The sequence below is a fragment of the Falco punctatus genome (assembly GCF_963210335.1).
Source record: "Falco punctatus genome assembly, chromosome: 5".
In the NCBI taxonomy this organism is placed as follows: domain Eukaryota; kingdom Metazoa; phylum Chordata; class Aves; order Falconiformes; family Falconidae; genus Falco; species Falco punctatus.
The window spans coordinates 25,094,451-25,114,134 of NC_137584.1; the positions used below are offsets into that span (position 1 = coordinate 25,094,451).

At 38.8% G+C, this 19,684-nt stretch overlaps 1 protein-coding gene across 17 annotated transcripts in view; it reads right to left on the minus strand.

Moving 5' to 3' along the window:
- Window positions 1–19,684, minus strand: part of MYT1L (myelin transcription factor 1 like) — a 331,228-nt gene that overhangs the window by 3,218 nt on the left and 308,326 nt on the right. For 14 of the 17 annotated variants that reach the window (XM_080387780.1, XM_080387781.1, XM_080387779.1 and 11 more), the window contains 4 exons: window positions 6,836–6,927; window positions 4,983–5,092; window positions 1,270–1,413; window positions 1–946 (listed from right to left, as the gene is read on the minus strand). The exon at window positions 1–946 is cut by the window's left edge and continues 3,218 nt beyond it. In XM_080387780.1, the coding sequence (XP_080243906.1) occupies window positions 806–946; window positions 1,270–1,413; window positions 4,983–5,092; window positions 6,836–6,927 (487 nt within the window). In that variant the 3' untranslated portion in view covers window positions 1–805. The remainder of the gene's footprint in view (window positions 947–1,269; window positions 1,414–4,982; window positions 5,093–6,835; window positions 6,928–19,684) is intronic. The other 3 variants (XM_080387782.1, XM_080387791.1, XM_080387788.1) reach the window with 1 other exon arrangement.

The following is a 19,684-nucleotide window of genomic DNA, read 5'->3' on the forward strand; positions in this document are numbered from 1 at the left end:
GTCCACCTCTGATATAGTTCTTTCATAATGGAAGTTCCCATATTCATACCATGTAATGCTTAGAAGTTAATTAAAAAGTGCTGTTTAAGCTGCTTTGAATCTTCTGTCAAGTTTCCATGGCTTGATGTTGTCTTACAATAAATTACCCATTTTGTATCTTACATCTAATCCATGCCATTTTCTTGGAATTCAAAAAACCTCATTTTATTGCCCCCACCACACACCATCCTCCAAAACCAAAAGTCACATAATATTTTCAAGCATTGTTCAAAAATAAAGCATTTTTGCAACCAATTCTTGCTATGAAACAATATGCACACAAAATGTATTTCTTAAATCCCATAAAATCCTCCAACATGAGGCAAAATGATAGTGTTTAAAAAGTGGCTGCAGACCGCAACATTGTCATTCAAAGCTGTTTGTTTTTTTTGTCCATTTCAGTTCAAAATACTAAAACATTTAATCACTAAAGCATTAAAAAGAATTTACACTCTATTTATTTTGATCAGCTTACCTCTTCAGAAATATATATACCCCAAAAATGTGCATACATTAGCAGCTATAAACATTACATGGCATATCACACTATGTCAGCTTATATGAAAACGTACAAAATGTGAATGTATTCAAAAAACTATTCTGCAGTTACTATCTTTAAAGCAAGACATAAAATCATTATGAAGTCTTGTAAGCATAACACTGTTCCAAACAGAAATAAATATATAACACTTTCTGGTAAATTACAGCAGCAAAAAACAAGAGGCATCCTTTTTTTAAGCAAGACTTTCACCACTATAGCAGCTGTTCAGACCTGAATTCCTCTCACAGCCTGCTTTATATTTTCCAGTAGGGCTTTATTTTCTGGACTCTGATAACGATCTTGATTTGTATACATGTCCGTCAAAGTGGTCACGTAAGCATCAAAATTTTGTTCATTGATTGGTTCCTACGAGATATTAAATAGTAGTTCATATACAACTTTTATTTTCTTAATCGTATATTCATTTAAGCATAACATATTATCAAGGCATATTGCCACCATTTTTTATAATATTTTAAATGCCTATTTAGTTCTTACTTAATTTTACAGGATACACTGGAACAGGCCCTCCATGTCTTTGTTAGCAGTTAAATGTATCTTTATGGTTTCAGTGTTGTTACCACAAATATCCAACTGGTTGATGAAACATAAACATAAAAAAAGACATCTATTGTATGAAGTGAACTGAAGATCGCCAAATTCCTTAACTTGTGCTCTCAATCACTTACCATATGTGGCAGCTGGATATTAGCTAGACTATGAATTAAAGACTGGCTTAAATTGGCCAATTCATGAAGAAGAGACTCATTTTGCTGTTCAATTACTTTGTTCTCCTCTTCTATCGTCTTCAGGTTGCTCTCCATTGTAGTAATCTAAAATGGACAAATTTGTGTACAATGTAATATAAGGCAAGCTGTTATAAAGCATGCACTCTCTGAAGGGACAGATAACAGAAAAACCAGGCAGGGAAAGGAGAAAATGGCTTAAAAAGGTTTTGCTTGAACCTGCAATTATTCCCATTGTTAAGAGTTTCTTATTCCTATTGCACATTGTATGACTTTAACAGCTTGTCTCTTTAGCATTGGTAATAATGAATGAACTTGGATTTGACTCCAGTGCTTTAGAGATTTTCTTCTTGAGTTCAAAGGCATTGAGAAGGACCTTAGTTCTGCAAGTTCACCTATGTGGTTAAACACTTCTACTCCTAGGAGCCTACCTTAGGGACATTCTGCAGCAAGTCATTTATTTCTTGTATTTTCTGATGTGTGTATATATATACATCTACTCAGTTAAGCATGCACAGCTCCTTGCTGCCAGTGTTTAGCTCTCTGTAAGTATAATTTGGTTCTATGCAAATTCACAGGGCTGCTTTTGAAAGCTGAACAACTGCACGTTACTGCAATGTAAGTTTTCTAATACATACAGTGACTTGCAAAACTGAAGGAACTGAAGAAAATTTACACGTAGCCAGGAGAGTGGGTCTCTCGGGCATGACTACATGTACAGGTGAAGACAACTGAGAGTATGCTCTGCCTGTGTTCCCTGGTGACCAGACACAAGTTAGGTCTGACCTTGCATGGTGCCTTGCTTGAACTAAAAAGCATTGCTGAGGGGCAACTTACCCGAGCTTGTGCAGAGCACTGTGCTAATGAAGCTATAAGGATTTCAGATGAGCGCTGGGTTATGTCCACCTCGTCAAGAGCCCATGCAGAGCTCGCTCATACCTGTCTACACTTTCCTCTGTAGATGTATCCTTACTTTCCACATTGCATGACAACCGTTAACATCTGTTATGAAGTGTACAGTGTGCTTTTGTGTGTGTGTAGGTTAAAATATGGATTGTCAAGAGGGTGAAAAAAAGGTGTCAGAGAAGTGGAAAAAATGCCAAAGAACATAAGGTTTTGAATTATCAAAATAATCTTTATCCATTTCTACACTGGTATAGACAGTGAACTGTGGGAAGAATTGATACAATTCAAATGCTGATGGCAAGACTGGAGGTTTGTGCAGTAATAGCAGGCAGAAGGGCAAAAGGTTCTTAAGTTAGCATTAACTTGACCATGGGTGAGTAAGTTTTAGGAAATTGTTGGCACCATCTGGTAGGTAGACGTTTCAAGTTTCATTCTGGACCTAAAGTTTCAGTCTGCTTATGGAAATACAGCCCATTAGTTTATAGAAGTAACTTTCAAAAGGGCGTTTTACAAATAAGGATGCAAATCCTTATTTAACAAGACTGTTGCAACTTCACAGAACTTTCACTATTTTCCCATTATGTGTTTCCCACCTGTGAAGTCTTACTGAAATCTAGCTTGCACAATGATCTTCAAAAGGTTTATCAGCAAACATTTTTTTATGTTCAATATAATTCTACTGTTGCAAATAAAAGGAACTGTTGACTTTGATAATTACTACAATATAATTCCCTACATGTTGGAAATGAAAATTGCTTGTCTTCAGGAGAGTGTATGAATTAAAAACCGAGGTCTCTGAATTTTTGTGAAGTTTGACTCAGCTGGGATATTCTGCTAGGCATCAGTAGCTAGTTCGGTAAGAACAGGTAAGTATTAGACCAGACTGCCCAGAGACTGTGGAATCTCTACTGTAGGAAGTAAAGAACAGGTTAGACAAGTATCTGTCAGGATTGGCTTAGGAAGAGCTGGGAAGTAGGAAGGGAAGACGACTGGTTGACAAAACAGTATTTCTTGGTCTCTTGTAGTTCTATGTTCTAGAATCCTATTAATTATTTTCATGACAGTATATATCATTGGCAGTCATTCTACACTTTTTCTAAATCTGCTGCATGAAGGTGTGAAAATAATCCTTTCAATTTGATGGTGAAATCATCAGCTGACATTTTTTTACCAAGAATATGCAGTGATCCCACATAGTACCTAATCTGATTTCTAAGAATATACAAAGGCACTAGTCTGATATGAAAGCTGGAACTAAGACCACTGAGGTGTGGTTTCTGTACTCATTTCGGATTAAAACTTGCTGCAAAATTCCCAGCTAAATCTTTGAAACTCAATACACTTTTATGTATATGTGATAGTGCTATCATAACTTTTTTTTATTACTATTTTTTATTCATCTGGCCAAAAATAAGATTAAAAATGCAGAAAGTTGTTGACAACTGGAGCATTTACCTAATGTACACATAACAACCAAACTGCTTTACATTTTTTAAAATCTCAGCTACATCAGTCTGTGTGTGAATAGCACCTACAGCACTGTATTAAGCAAAAGAGAACGTAAGGCATATTGTAAGCCACCAGATTCAAAACTTAGGACCAAATTCCTCCAACATAAATACACATAATTTTCCTGTCATTATTCTTCTTGCTTTACATTCTTGCAGATTTTCTCCTCAATACCCTACAGCTATATTTAGTCATATCAGAAAACTGTGTAAAACAAAAGTCAAATCCTATAAAGGCTGAATAATGACAGTAGAACCCTGAACACAGGCATGAAATTCATGTGAGGTTTCAATATTAATTTGGCTAAGGTTTAGAAGTAAAAGAAACCCCAAGTTGAAAAGGCAGATCCTGCCTTCTATTTATGAGCATGCAAGAGGAGGAGGAGGAGAAGGAACATGGTGCTCTTCTCCACAAGCAGCAAAGAAGTAACAAGGAACAGTTTACTCTGTTTCCATCAAGATCAATTGCATGATTATGACCATGGGATTAAAGGGTGATAAATCTTGAGAACTGTGGTAAATCTCACTGTTGGTGACTGTGCTTAAATCATGTGAAGGAAAAAGCACCAGAAGCTATGCTGGACACTGGAAAATGCTAGGGAAAGAATTCAATTATTTTCCTTCCTTTGCTTTTTCCATCCAGTTTTAGCACTGCTGAATAATGAGGTTTTAAATAATGGTCTAATGTTAGGCTTTCCCTCTCCCCCTCCCCCCCAAAAGATTTATGTGGAACCTAAAAGGCATTAAGCTGGATCTGTGGAACCACTCCTGCTGCCAAGGGCTGCACTTAGTCTACCACATGATGAAGTGTAACAGGTATTCACTTCCCCATCTAAATTTCCTCTGTAAGACAGACCTGGCAAAAGCCATGCTGTTCACCTGGACTCCTTCCTTCACCTTGTAACTTATGTTGATAACCATGATGTCACACAATATTTTAACTGCTATTAGAAAGGCATAGCCTTATCAAGTGAAAATACAAAGCTGACCATGACAGGTCATGCTTTTGCAATTATTTTAAAGAATATATTTTATTAAGCCTTTTTTTATTGTTATTATTTTTGGTAACTGACTGTAAACTGATTGGTAACTGATGTGTAAATTGAATAATGGATATTGTTTTCTGATTTTATAAATGGCAAATCAGAGATAGAAATCTTAATATGCAAGAAACATATATTTCCTGTATTTCCTTTAATTAGTCATCTAGAAAAAGCACCTGAATTTAGGGCTTCATAAAACTGTTACCTGAGTTCTGAGTTTAATCATATCAGCTTCCATCTGGGAGTTGGATTCATTTAGTTCTTTGATTTCTTCATCTAACTGTTTAATTTCTTCATCATTTTCTATACCTGTGTGATGTAAAAATAAAAGGGGTGTTAAAATAATTAAATCAGAGTTCAGAGAATTAATTATTTCCATATTTGAAAATAAATTTATTTAAGGTAAAAGTATTACAGTAAAAAAGAAAAAGGAATCATTCCTCAACTTTTCTTTTGAAGTTAAACCAATGTATTTTCCACTACTTTTCTTTTAAAAATTGCAGTAATTTTCCAGCAAGAGTGTTCGAAATGCCTAGAGGATCAGTAAGACACACCTTTTTCTTTGTATGTACTGATTTAACTTTATATTATACTAAATGCACCTGCAGCAAAAAAATTCTACTCTACTGTCATATGTAAATTATTTGAAAGACTGACCACTTACAGATCTATTGAAGGAAAATAAAATATATTAACATGCCAATCTCTTGATATTACAGCATTGTCAAAATCATTTGTAACTAATTCAGAAGATTTTTTTCCCAACACAGTGAAATTTTGTTGATGTACCAGGATATATTGTGATTCTGCTGTTGCTTTTAATAATTTCATGGTTCAGAAGGGTATTAAATAATGACATACGGAATAATTTGCAAAATGGACATGACTTCCGAGTTTTTATTGCAGAAACATTTAGAGAACAGAATTTTAAAGGTACCTGCATTTTTCAGGATTCAGACAGGAATAAACTGTATAGGTTTTATTTATTTATCTTTTTAGTTACTATAACAAAGTATAAAATAATCCTGAGAAGAGATAGACTTGTTTTCTCGCAAATAGAAGTCTGAACTCCTAAAGCTAAACTGGTGTTCCCAGTCTCTTCTTCTTAATGTAGTATGAACCTTGCATACCTTTTCACAGTGCCTGACTCTAATAGGAAGGATGCTGTGTGTTCCCCGGAATACCCAAAATACCCATATACCGCTCCTCAAGGCATTCTTCCCAAGCATGGCAGATACAGTTTTCAGTACTTCCCAGTTGTAGAGAAAATTATATCCAGATCTTCCACCCCTTGCTTACTAGCTATTGAACAAAGACAGCCAGTGCTTTCTCCAGCTGCGCTGGCAGTGTGGGCTGAAATGCCTCCTGCACTGTTTCGAAATGCTCTGCGGCTCTCAAAAACAGTCAACACCAGCAGATGAGAAGGCACGCACAGTCACAGGCTAAGTGACTACATAAAGTTTTCCAAGAAAACTCAGGACCCCGAAGACAAGCCTTTTGTGCATTACTCATTTGAACTGAAGCACCTACATTTTGCTTTTATTGCACTTCAGCTATGAGGGCACTATCCTGACTTTCATCCAAGCTACTTTCATCATCTTCCCTGCAACTCAGGGTTTGCAGGAAGGTTTGCAGATTATTGGAGACAAAATGGCACAAGCCCATCTACATCTGCCAGAGGTTACAGAGCCACAGCTCATGACGACTTAACACTTCAGAAACCAAACCTTTTTCTCTTCTGAATCCTGCAACAATGTAAGACCAACTATCCACCTTTGACAAATGAGATGTGAACCAGAAAATTATAATGGTATGTTCTACTTTGAAATATATTAGAGTTTTTGATTTATGTAGCCATAACTCAGACCAGTCTGATCACTCCACTGCTGGCTCAGATTTCCACAGCTGAAACCCCAGTTTTATGTCTACTGACAGTAAATCCACTATGTATACAAAGAAGATATACACATGTACGAAAAAAAGCCTATAGAGCAATGATAACTTTAGTTTACAAAGAAGTAACATTAAAAAAGGCAATGATTAAAAATTTACCATTACTGGCCCGCTGCTTTATTGTTAGCATTTGTTCTCCAGACAGCTTTGCTTTCTTCATTGCTGAAGTAGCTCTGGGGCATCCTGATAAACTGTGAACAGTAAGGAGCTTGTTAATTTTGATAGGTCATTGAAAATAAATCTGTAATCCAAACCTGTAATAAAAACAGTATTGAAGTTTATCTTCACTGCCCAGCACTGAATGAGTATGTTAGTCTGAAAAAGAAGTACTTACCAGTAGCGATTTCATGGTTTTATTCTTTCTTCCAAATTCTTTTTGGATAAAAAGCTAATATAAAAGTCAGATATATCTTGTAAAATTATAAGCCTGGGAACAACGGTCCCATTTTCTAAAAACACAATGCTCTTATTAACAAGTTTTATTTTAAAAACAGTTACTGTGTAAATACTTCCCTTTGAGTTTACATGTTCCCACTCTGAACTTCCACCCTAAAATTAATTCATATGTTCAAACATGGAACTGAATGCTGAGAGAAGGGGACATGAGCTACCTCTCACATGCAAATGAGTAGCTCTTATAAACTATGATTTTCTTTGTGAATATCATATGCCCCATCCCTGGAAGTGTTCCAGGACAGGTTGGATGTGGCTTTGAGACACCTGGCCTAGTGGAAGGGTGTTCCTTTGGCAGGGGTGTTGGAACTAGGTGATCTTTAAGGTCCCGTCCAGCCCAAACCACCCTATGGTTCTATGATTCTATGATCACCTCCTGAGCTGGCTAAATTGCCCTTTTCTAAATTGTTTCTTAAAATAAGTATGTGTTGGCTTTTTGTTGAAGCCCAAGAGAAGTCATTCCCATAAAAATGACCTTGCCTTGATGAGGGCTATATATCTCTTATAATGTCTGCTTGTTACACTTACGGATGTAGACTCAGGTCTCCTATGTTGCCAAAATATTAAGCTTTTTAATTACACCACACAAAACAGTTTGATAGCAAATGGATTCTTAGCGGGTCTTTTTGTAAAAATAAAAACAACCATCAGACAGTGCTCACTATTTTATAAATAATTTTATACACCAAACTATACCCCTTTTCAAAATCACATCTTTATGTAGTTTTACTATCACAGGTAAGAGAAAATACACATTCAATCTAATTTAACAATGGAAAACTATAGTCTTACTTTGAGCAAGCTTTAGCAGTGAAAGGAATTTGGAAACTTCTTAAATGGTTCCCTATTGCTTCAACATGTAAGGTTTCATAGCCATTGAAACTGAGTAACGTCATGTACTTCTCATTGCCCACAGTCACATTTATATTTCCTCTTCAGATCCAAAAGGGAGCTTTATTTTTTTTGTATAAATCAAATTCAAAGCTAACACTCAAATAATCTCTCTGTAATGTGGAACATGTTTCTGAGGAATGTGGTATCTTTGTTTAAAAGCATTTATTTAAAAAAAGACCTACTCATTTAAATATAATGTTTAATTATTAAAATGTGTCTCTGAAAATCCTGGGCTACTATTATCAAGTGCACCCATCCAAAAGGGGAAACTTTTCCCAGAAAAATATCTAAAAAAATTTCCCTTTCTGAGCAAAAGAATCACTGTTCAATATTTTATACTGTTACTGAGAAGATATATAATAGAGCAGTACTAGTAGCATCAAGAAATAGCACCATCCAGTAGCTTTTCACTGTAGTCTAGGTGGTAGGTTGCCAAACTATTGTTCCAAGCTCTGCTATGGACTCACTGTGTGACTGTAATCAACTGTCCTCTTGAGTCCCAAAGGGAGCCTTGAGGAAAATTAAGGAGGAGAGGCTTAGCCATTTTGGGGAAAAAAACACTGGAATAGTATATGCCAAGTTTCTGCACCATTTAATTGACTTAATTTTTGTATCCTTTCAGTTGATTTAATGAATTTCCTCATATTTGGCCCTCAGTCTTTTTCAGGAGTTAGCGTCACTGGGTGTTACAAGAACTGTGTTAGTTTATTCTCATCTTGGTTTGCAGCCTTTGCCTCTCTAAAAGTCTTGTTTGATGACAACCTAGGGAATCCCTCAAAATAAAATTATCCCTCAAACAGCCCATAAGTATGGCATTCAAACCCTAAACAAGAAACCTGGATGCTAGAACCGTGCACTTGAAAGTGCAGAAGAGTAATGAAACAAAAAAAAAAAGTGAGTTCAGAAGCATTAGGTGTCTCGGAGTGCCTACACCCAAACTTCAGTGCCAAAATCCCAATCTTATTCCCAGACCACGATTACATACACCTAGTTTTCAGGACTGCCTAAACCTGTAGATATATTCTCAGCTTGTCTGAAAGGTGACCTCTCTACTAGTGTATTCATCGTGCTCCAAATCATGCTCTCACCCTGAGGCCTCAGGTACAAGTTCCCATATTCACACTGCCCAGCTTTCCTACTCTACAAAACAGGGTGGCCACGTTCTAGCTGCCTAATAGCAACTGTCTCTGGCCCATGCTGTCTCCATTGGAAAGATATATATTGCAAGGGTAGACACTTATACCTCTGGTGCAGTTCAGGCACACTGGCATCAGATGCCCTCTGCCTAAATAAACTGGAAACAAAAAGATCTGGGTCCCTTTCCCTATTCTTGCTGCAGGAACGTTGGAGAGTCATTCTGCATGGATGGTCTACCTTCCTCTGGAAGGCACCAAGGTGAGTCATGACTTAGTGAGGGGAAAGGCAAAGGGCTGCCTGTTTTTGGGCCTGCTGGTGAGGATGCAGAAGGCTTCCACATCCTGTAGCCAGATTAGTTTTTTCTTACCCACTGGTATCTAATACAATATGCACAGACAGAGGAGGGCTTCAGCCAACAGGGCTTTCTTTCCATGCAACTGCATGCCCAAATCACAGACCTCTTTTTGCTTTCCTGACCCTTACACTCATGGCTTTAATATATGCATCACGTCCCACTATGACTACCTTTAGCTTGCTATGGGTCTGTCCTTAGAAGAGGCCATGCACGAACAGAAAGTCCTATCTTTCCTTGTGTCTTTACACAATTTAAGAGAGCATTCAAAACTCCCAGAGGTACGAAATTCAACATGAGAAGATGTCAAAGCCAGAGCACACCTTCAATTTCCTCTACAGGTCTTTACCAGCAAATCTGCCTCTTTATTAGTTGTATATTGTGGATTAGCTGACTTTTCTGAGGCAGCCACTTAAAATTTTGATGATGTAGATACTAATCTAGAACAGAGAATTGAGTTCTACTACATCTTATTTAACTTGGCTAAAATCTTCATAAATTAATAAGACAAAGATAGCAATATGCATCCTATTTGCTCAGCTCTATTCTTAATTAAGTTACCTAAAATACTTTAAATAATTAAGAAGCAAATTAGGGCTTTTAGGATAAGCTTCTACTCTGCAAGGAAATTCTACCTCTTCCCTTCTATCTTCTTGACTATGTTTAATTCTCCTGAAGGTAACTGCTCTTTCTCTAAGTTACAAACAACCAAAATTGGGCAGGATATATGGAAAGGTAAGATGAAAAACAGGACTAAGTCAGCATCGCACCAGAAGTGGACTGCTATACAAGGGCTGATCCTCATGGAGGCGCAAAGTTAACCAAAAAGCTTGAATTGAGATCTGAGTGAGACTGGGAGTGGCTCGAGATTTCTAGAAGACTCAGGGGTAGAAGGAGACAGAAGACAAAAAGGAGTAGATATGACTTTATTTGTCTCAAATCTCTTGAGATTTTGTCTACCCATGACTGGCAAACAAGAGTACAAGTGAAAGCCATTTCAGTGCATTAAGAGTTAAACAAAGCATGCTTTAAACATCTCCAAAAAAATCAAAACAAGACCAAGAGAAACATGCTAGATAGTAGTTTTGGTATGGATAATACTTATCCTCACATCAAGTTTAAAGCTTTTACAGTTGATGCCTGTCAAAGGTTTTCTGTTACAAGAGGAATTAGTGTGTGATCCTGCTTTGGTTTATTTCTTGTGTTTTAACAAACTTTATACCGACTTTTACACAAATATGGAATTCTCCAGCCTGTTCATTCCAGGAAAGAACTAGCAGAATTCATCACAGTTATCTCACTTGCCACTGCCATTATTCTCATACACATGAGAAACTGTGCAAAAGAAAATATAAATACAGTTGAGTATTCTTTCCATAATACAAAATTAATAAGGCTTTCTAACATTGCTGGGGTACTGCTGTAGTAAATACAGTATAAACATACTGAGCCATCATTTATCTCTGTCAAATTGTGGATGCCACAGGGCTTGAAGCAGCAGCATTTTGGTGGGGCTGTGAGAAGCAAATACCCAACTCCTGGCTTCCTCAGAGTTCCTGAGTCAGCAGCAGCTGTGAGTTCAAGGTCTTAATTTTTGCTGCTTGGCTGGAGACTTCTGAGATCATAACACACCATTGATATTGGAAACGCTTTAGCTGGGCATGGGTGATAAACAGAGAGGTGGGACCGATCATGCAGCTTTGCTTTGCAGGGCATGGTACTGCCCATGCAACAGACATTTCTACACACTATACACCTGTAGGACTGACAGGTAGAAGGGGTGATCGTTTTACGCCTTGCAAGTTCAACCTGCATGAAACAGGCTTGTTTTTACAGGAAGACTTTATAAATGGAGGCATGCAGAGGTGAAGTGCTAGCAGCTGTATAAACTCTGCAAAATAAGGTCCATCCATATGTACACCTACATCTTACCCTAACTGCCCTGAAGTGTAGTGATTAACAGAAACACAACCATCTAGAAGGTATGCAGAAAGACTAGATATGCACAAATTAGGATAAAGAGTATATGGTGGTTGCATCATGATGTGAATATTCTTTCTTGTTTAGACTTGTTTAGGATGGTGACGTTACTCCAACCCATGCCTTGACATTTATTCAGCGGACTTAGAAAATAAGGTGAAATTGGTCCCAAAATAAAAGGGAAATTAGTGGGGAAAAAAGTTTGAAAGGGATATCTAGCTAGTGTTTAGTGCAACTTTACCAAGAAATTTAGTTTAAAAACAAATAAATGTGGGCTAAAATCCTGAACTCCTTCAAGAATGCAATTGCACTGTTTTCAGGGATGCAAACAAGAGAGGCCATCAGAGTGGAGGATCATTTATCAATTGGTACAATTGCCTGGGTGACTGATTCTAGTTATCTGGGTTCTAGCCGTGCTCTTTTTAAATACATTTTTTGCCTCAGCAGACAGATGCAGTCTGGTCCCTCTTGAAGCTGAAGGAATTGTACTTGGCTTGTCAAGTGAAGAAAACATTTTCCAAACAGTGAAGTAGGGATGTGGGAAAGGAGAAGACAGAGGTCAAATAAAATGCAACTTTTGTATTTGGCATGTGAAGTACTGAAGTTTACAAAGAAGGAAAGAACAGGATGTAAAGAAACCAGAGCCTCAACCTGGAGTACCCATAAAGCATCCTGAGGGCTGACTTTATAAACACTGTAAGATGTTTATAGGTTCACTATGACAGGAATTTTTCAAGAAGTTAAGAAAATGAAACACTTTTCCTGTTTATTAAAAATAACGTTGTCCATAGACTAGAGGAAGAAACAAGTCACATTCAAGGGAACTATTTTAACTAGAGATAGATCCAAAACAAGCCCCAGACATAAATCCTTCTGAAATTCAGGGTAATACAGATCACAGTCAAAACTACTGTTTTATTTTGTTAATGGATGAAACCTTACTTTTTTTGACTAAGCTCTTGAACTATTTGGTAATGTTTGAAGTTCAAGTTAAGAGATCACACTTAGTGATCAAAGTAGCCCTTTCCTTGGTTTAATATTAAATCCATGAACCACTCATTTTTTCTATGTTGAAAGGTATCAGCTTTAGTGATCTGCTTATTCCCATGAGTAAATTCTGCTAAACACCTCAAGGATGAAACACTCTATGGACAACTCCAGCAGAGATAAAAGCACCCCTCCCTAGCCCAGCACTCATTTTTATTTACATTCAACAGTGATTGGCTTTTCCCCAGCTTCTTACTGAGCTGTGAAGTAAAGGGAATCCAGGAGAGAGGTTTTGCGAACAAGCTAGTATTGTTTGCATGGAGAATGCTGCAACTCATAGAGGAATCTCTTCTCCTCCCCACTGGCCACACAACCCTGACTGCCTTTGTGCAGTGTTGGAAAAAATTGTCTGTTCAGCTCAATTTCAGAATTTTTCACTGGAAAAGAACAATTCTGATTAATATGGCCTTTTTTAGGTCTTGTTCCCTGGCTAAAGCTTTTGTTGTTGTTGTGCACTTACAACTCACAGGTGAATGTTGGTGATTAAGAACTTTCACTTAAATTTTCAATCAAGAGGGGAATCTAAGCTAAAAAGACTAAAAGCTTGATCTAACGTGGAAAGTGGTAGCTCCTAATCCAAGTTGCTTTCCAAAGCTGCTGAGGAAAGTAGCTGAGATTTTATTCTGTTTAGATGAACCTTCGTATTGGTTCCAGAACTAAGAAAAATGAAAACACTACCCTAGTGGCCATAAAACAAATATAGTCATTATGATTAAAACAAAACGTAAGCTTTTCAAAATTATTTTAATGATATCTGATCACTGTTTCACAAAGGCTTTCAGGAAAGAACTACTTCCTTATTTTACAGGAGGAAGGTTAATAGTAGCATTAAAATCTGGTTGGTCAAGCACCAAATGGATAACAATACAAAGTGCTATGATACCCAGAAGACGAGAGGGTATTTGGTTTTTATTTGAGATTCAAAAGGTAAAATAGTGTTATAGGTTAATTATGCCCATCCCTCATAACAAAAGAATAAAACAAGCATCAGGTAAGAAAAAACAAAAATACAAATTATGCAGAACTGTAAACATTGCCAAACTGAGAGAAAAGGCGCTGAGAACAGACTCAGTTTGAAAGGAATTCCCCTGAGGCATAAGCATACACCAGAAAAACAATTAATGAATTTTGAAATGCTGGAACTGTAAGAGCTCTGCCAAAGTTGCCCTTCATCTGGGCACAGTAGTCCTGTGGCAAATTTACATCACGTTTTGTTAATTGAAGTTGCTTAGTCAGCACAGAGGCTCTGTGGGTGGGCTTCTCACGTGCGCTAATGAGCTTTGACCTGTATCATCCCTGAACAGGGAAAGAGGTTTGGCTCTTGCTCAATGATGCAACGACTGTCCAAAAATCTCTCATTTATTCTTCGGTGACCGGGGAAGCACTGCAGCACATCACACGGTTTACAGGTGGCCCTAGCACTAGGTTACAGGGAAGCAGTGTGCACTTCATGGGGCACCACTGAGTGTCCCAGGAGCTGGGGGCTAGCTACTGCAGTTTATCAGCCTCTCCCATGTCCCATGACTGCATACAACAGGACAGATGACCTGAAGACCAGTGGATTTACTGGTCAGTTGAATAGGGCATGTACTGTGAAGGAGAAAACAGGCGGAGACTTCCCTGTGTATAAATAGGTAAGGGGTATCTCTAGCTACATACCCCTGATTAGTGCTCTTAGGCCATTCCATATTTCAAGTGATCTATCTAGTGACCAAGTCCAGCTCACTTAGGCACTTAAAATGAAGCACAGTTTCTCCAGGCACTTGTATAGACAGCAGAGAGAAAAAGGTACAAGTGGAAAATTTGTCCCACCTGAAATCTGAAAAGCCATCCAGTCATCTCTGCTTTTTTATGGGCTATGTCTGGAATGAGGACAAACAGGATTATAATCAGAGAGCTTCTGCTAAGTGTCTGAAATCAAGGAGATGTCACATTGCAAGCATCTGTACAAATTACCGTCTGCTGGCATTTGTCAGGTCTGCTCAGCAAAATGATTTTTCTTCTTTATATTGTGCAGTCTGCTTTTTCTAATATGAATTTCATATTATTTTCTTCTTGACTTTCCCAAGGTAAGTAAACCTCTTAAGTCCTTTTAGATTAGCTCTCTGTTAGGAGCCTTCCAGTTTAATAGACTATACATCTGATTAAAATGCTACTCCATCTTTCCAGCTCGTAATGAAAAAAGCTGGCAAAACTACCCACAGTCAAAAGGCCTAATTCTTTACATCAACCAGGCTCTGCATTTAGTCACTTCAGACTTTTGCCAAATTTTAACTGATCTGACTGAAATCTTCCATGGTAGGTGTCTGGCCAGGCTCAGTTTTTCTCCAAACGTCATAGGAAAAAAATTTCCATTCCTCAGAATATACTTGTATACTACTGTTTTGTCCATATATCTTGTTTTGAACGTACTGGAAGCAGTGATGGTGGGGGGGGGAACATCCCCAAATGATTCAGTGAATTTCTCTAATTGTGAATTGGAGCAAAACTTGACATTTCATGGGGTACTGCTCTGAGTTTAGAGAGGCATTCTGCTGTCCTCATGAAAGCAAATGTAGATTTGGCAGAATCATATACCTCTGACAGACTGTCACTAGGACATGCTCAGTAACTAACAAGAGTTAGTGTTTGGCTGCCAGAGCCTCCAGATACTTTGTGTGGCTGCAGGGGCCAGAGCAGAGGGCTGCTTGCTGGAAGCAACACCAGTGAGACCACCTGTCCTGTTCTCCCAGTGCTCAGGAGAAGCTACCTGAGGGCCAGCTCCCTCAAATGCTCAGGACTGAGAAGCACAGAAGTAGGAAGAAAGACCAAACAGGAGCCATGGGGACAGAGAAGGGAAGAGTGCCAGCACAGATGCAGCAGGAGAGGAGGAGGAGGAGGATGGGAACAGGAAGGTATTGAAAAGCAATTTAGAAAGAACCTTCTCCCTTGAGCTTATGGGTCAACACAAAATTCCTATGTAAAAAATTCCTTTGTTCTGCAGGATCCACCTCACAGATTCCCGTTCAATATTTTTCTTTTTTTATGTATATCATTATTACATTTTAATGTCATGTTTCTCTCTTTGCCTTCTTGGAAATGTCAGCACATTTGCATGACTGTCATCTTTCAGCAATGTCACCATGATGACACATTATTGTCAGTTGTAATTACTGTTAAATGCAGTGAGTTTGGTTTGTTTTTCTATACCCTTTACATTGTATGACTTTCTCCTGCTGAATAGTGACATAGAGCTTGTAAGAAAAAAAAAAAAGAGGTGGGAAACATCAAAATAAGTCAATGGTAGGGAGGGGACAGGCAGATGAAAAACAAACAAATACCCTAAGCAACTTAAAAAAACCTACCAGGGAAAAAGTGAAACAATGAGAATTAAGAGTGAATTAATTTTGACTCAGAAGTGGCACTCCGTCAACTTAGTGTAGCAACAAATGAAACAAAGGACAAAAGCTGACTTGACAGGAGACCTGCCTAGAAATAGATGCTATCAAATAATTTAATGAGTTGCATATTAAAAGCTTCTTACAAATGTGGAGTTTGATAATATTTATGTTTTATAAATACATAAATGGAAGAACAAGAAACATTTCCTCCCTGCAAAGTTTTTATCATTTTCAACGTTATTTTCAACGTAGCATAGGAATACCTTTCAAAAGTGCTTTTTAACCTTTGGTTCCCTACAGATATAATTGCTGGACACAAATTCATCACAAACATGGTATTTTGGAAGTTTAGAGCATCTTGAGAATTCATCTGGCAGTTTGGATTCTTTGTGTTTTAAAGGATGCTCACAACTGGCTTAACTGCAAGTTTCTCAGTCAGCTTAAAACAGAGAGAGAAGCGTACCAGACATGGAAAAGCAGATGAATACCTGTTGAGAACTACAAAGGCATTGCCAGGGCATGCAGAGGTGCATTAGAAAAGCAGAAGCTCAGCTCAAATTGAAATTGGACAGAGATGTCAATAACTACAAGAAAGGGTTGTTCAGCTATGTAAACAACAAGCAGAAACAGAAGGAAAATACTGGCCCACTGTTAAACAGGAGAGGTGAATCAGTCACCAACAATGCTGAAAAGGCAGAAATTCTCAAACCTTTCTTCACCTCTGCCTTCAGCAGCACTGTTGAGCCCCTGGCCTTGGGAACAAAAATCCAGGTTGATTCAGCCACAGACCCACCGTCAGTGAAGGATAGGTTGGCGTGTGAACCATTACAGAAGCTTGACCCCTAGAAACTGATGGGCCCTGACAATGTCCACCTGAGGGTGTTAAAAGATCCGTCTGATGTCATTGTGAGGCCACTCCATAATCTTTGAGAAGTTGCGGCAACTGGGGCACGTCCCAGAAGACTGGAAGAGAGCTAATGTCACCCCCATCTACAAGAAGGGCTTAAAGGACAATGCAGGAAATTGTAGGCCCATGAGTCTTACTTTAGTCTCTGAGAAAGTTATGGAACAAATCCTCCTGGGGCTGTCACAAGTCAAATGAAGTATGTGATTGGGAAAAGCCAGCACAGATTCACCAAGGGCAGATCGTGCTTGACAAAACTGATTGTCTTCTACAACAAAGTAACTTGCTTGCTGATGTGGGGAGAGTGGTGGATATTGTCTACCTGGATTTCTCCAAGGTTTCTGACACAGTTTCCCACAGCCTCCTCCTAGAGAAGGTGATGTGTAACAGCCTAGACAAGTGGTCCGTGTGGTGGGTGGGGTGCTGGCTGGCAGGCAGCACCCAGAGGGTGGCAGTAAATAGCCCCTTTTCAAACTGGTAACCAGTCACATGTGGTGTCCTCCAGGGACTGATATTAGGCCAAATGCTGTTTAACATCCATAAGAGATCGGGATGATGGCATCAAGCCGACCCTGATGAAGCTTATTGATGATACCAAACCTGAGTGGGGAAGTGGACACTTTGGAAGGGAGAGCCACCTTGCAGGAAGACCTGGATAGGCTGGAAGAGTGAGCTAGAAAGAACCTTATGAAGTTCAACAAAGAAAAATGTATGGTCTTGCACCTGGGAAAACATAATTCAGGAGCACAGCGCAGGCTGGGATCTACCTGGATGTGGGGCAGCTCTGTGGAAAAGGGACCTAGGGGTCGTGGGGGACAACAAGGTCAATATGGGTGAACAGTGCGCTGCAGCAGCAAAGAAAGCCAACAGGATGCTGGGCTGCATCAACAAGGGCATCACCAGCAATGATAAAGAACTCATTATCCCATTCTACTTAGTGCTTATCAGGCCACACTTGAATACCCTGTTCAGTTTTGGTCCCTGCAATGCAAAAAATATGTGGAGAGGCTGGAGAAGGTCCAGAGAAGGCCCACAAAGATGATCAAAGGGCTGGGAAACCACATGAGGAAAGGCTTAGGGGAGACCTTATCATCATGTTCCAGTATTTAAAGGGTGGCTACAAAGATGATGGAGACTTCCTTTTTACAAGGAGTCACAAGGGAAAGATGAGGGGTAATGGGCACAAGTTACTCCTGAGAAGATTCCAACTGGACACAAGAGGAAAGTTTTGCACAATGAGAACAATCAGCCATTGGAATAATCTCCCCAGGGAAGTGGTAGATTCCCTAGCACTAGACACTTTTGAGGTTTGTCTGGACAGGGTGCTGGGCCATCTTGTCTAGACCATGCTTGTGCCAAGACAGGTTGGATCAGAGATCCTTGAGGTCCCTTCCAGCCTGGTATTCTGTGATTCTGTGAATTGCTTTTTGTTGTTTTTTACACAAGGTATTTTATCATGACATATCTCATTTTTGCACTGTGGTTAACATCACTGAACCACAGTATTAGTATGCACCTTCTGATATATTTAAATTGCATTAGTCCACAGTGAATGCTGCACCGGATATATATATATATATGCATATATGGAATCTCAGATCTGATATAACAACATTATATTTTCAGTTGTTTAATAATGCTTCTCAGTTTTCTCTCTACATTTATTTGCAAATATCTGATATTATTATTTTTTTAAAATTCAGGCTTTATTTCAACTAAGCTTCCTATCCTGCCAAAAGGCCAACACCTGCTAGGAACTGATTACCTCCATCAAAATTCTGGGCACATTCATTTATCCACGAACCAAAAGGACTAGCTGGCATTTAGAATTCAGACAACTTAGTGTAATGTAAGTCCTGCTGTCTTAACTATAGGCCTCATACAACACTACGTCAACACAAAGGCTACTTCAGTCCAAGACTCTGCAGCACTGATTTTGCTCAAATAACAGAGCTTGCCAGCCTATGTAAAAAAAAAAAAAAAATAATCAGAATAATACAAAGCCTCCCTATGCCCTTTTTAACCATATAGCTTATTTCCAAAAGACTCATTCACTGAACTAATGCTATGTATTTTTACGTTTTTAGGAGCTGAAGCTGAAAAATGCTGATGCTAAGAGAGGATGTGGCTTTACGTAAACGAAGATTGAAAGCTCTACAGTAATTTAGGAGCATATTTGCAGCCACTCGCATATGTTTGCAGATCACATGCTAGATGCACATCAAAGCATCTGGATTATAGACCTGCTGCCCCTTTGGCACTCATGGACACAGGCTCAAGCTGCAGCCCTGAGCACCAGGAGGTTTGACTGTAGGTGGCACTTGCAAACCTTTCCTTCAGGAGCTGAGGTCGATGACACAGGTTTTTTTATACAATATCTATTTCTAGCAAAGCCTATTTCATGAGAAAAAGGATCTGCACATGAAAATCTCTATCTCCATCCTCCTTCCCTCACATTTGACATGTCCTGAATGCTTTCAGTGTTTGGGAGCTCAGAGGTTCTCTGAGGATCTGTGTGAGTGTCAGTATCTGCCTGCTTCTAGCAAGAAGCTGCAGAGGGCAGCTCCTGTCTTGAGCTTTAATCTTTTTGTCTTTTCATCTTTGCCTGTTCCCAAGCTTAGCAATGCAGCTGTGCAGCTCAGAGCTGTGACCAACCTAGAACATTTAGGAGAAACACCACCGGCAGTGCTCCTTCACCTCAGGACATACGTATGGGGCAATGGCTGATCTGAGTGTGCTGCTATTATCTTTCTGCCGGCTTTCTGACAGCCTTACCATCAACTAAACCTTCCTGTGCGTGA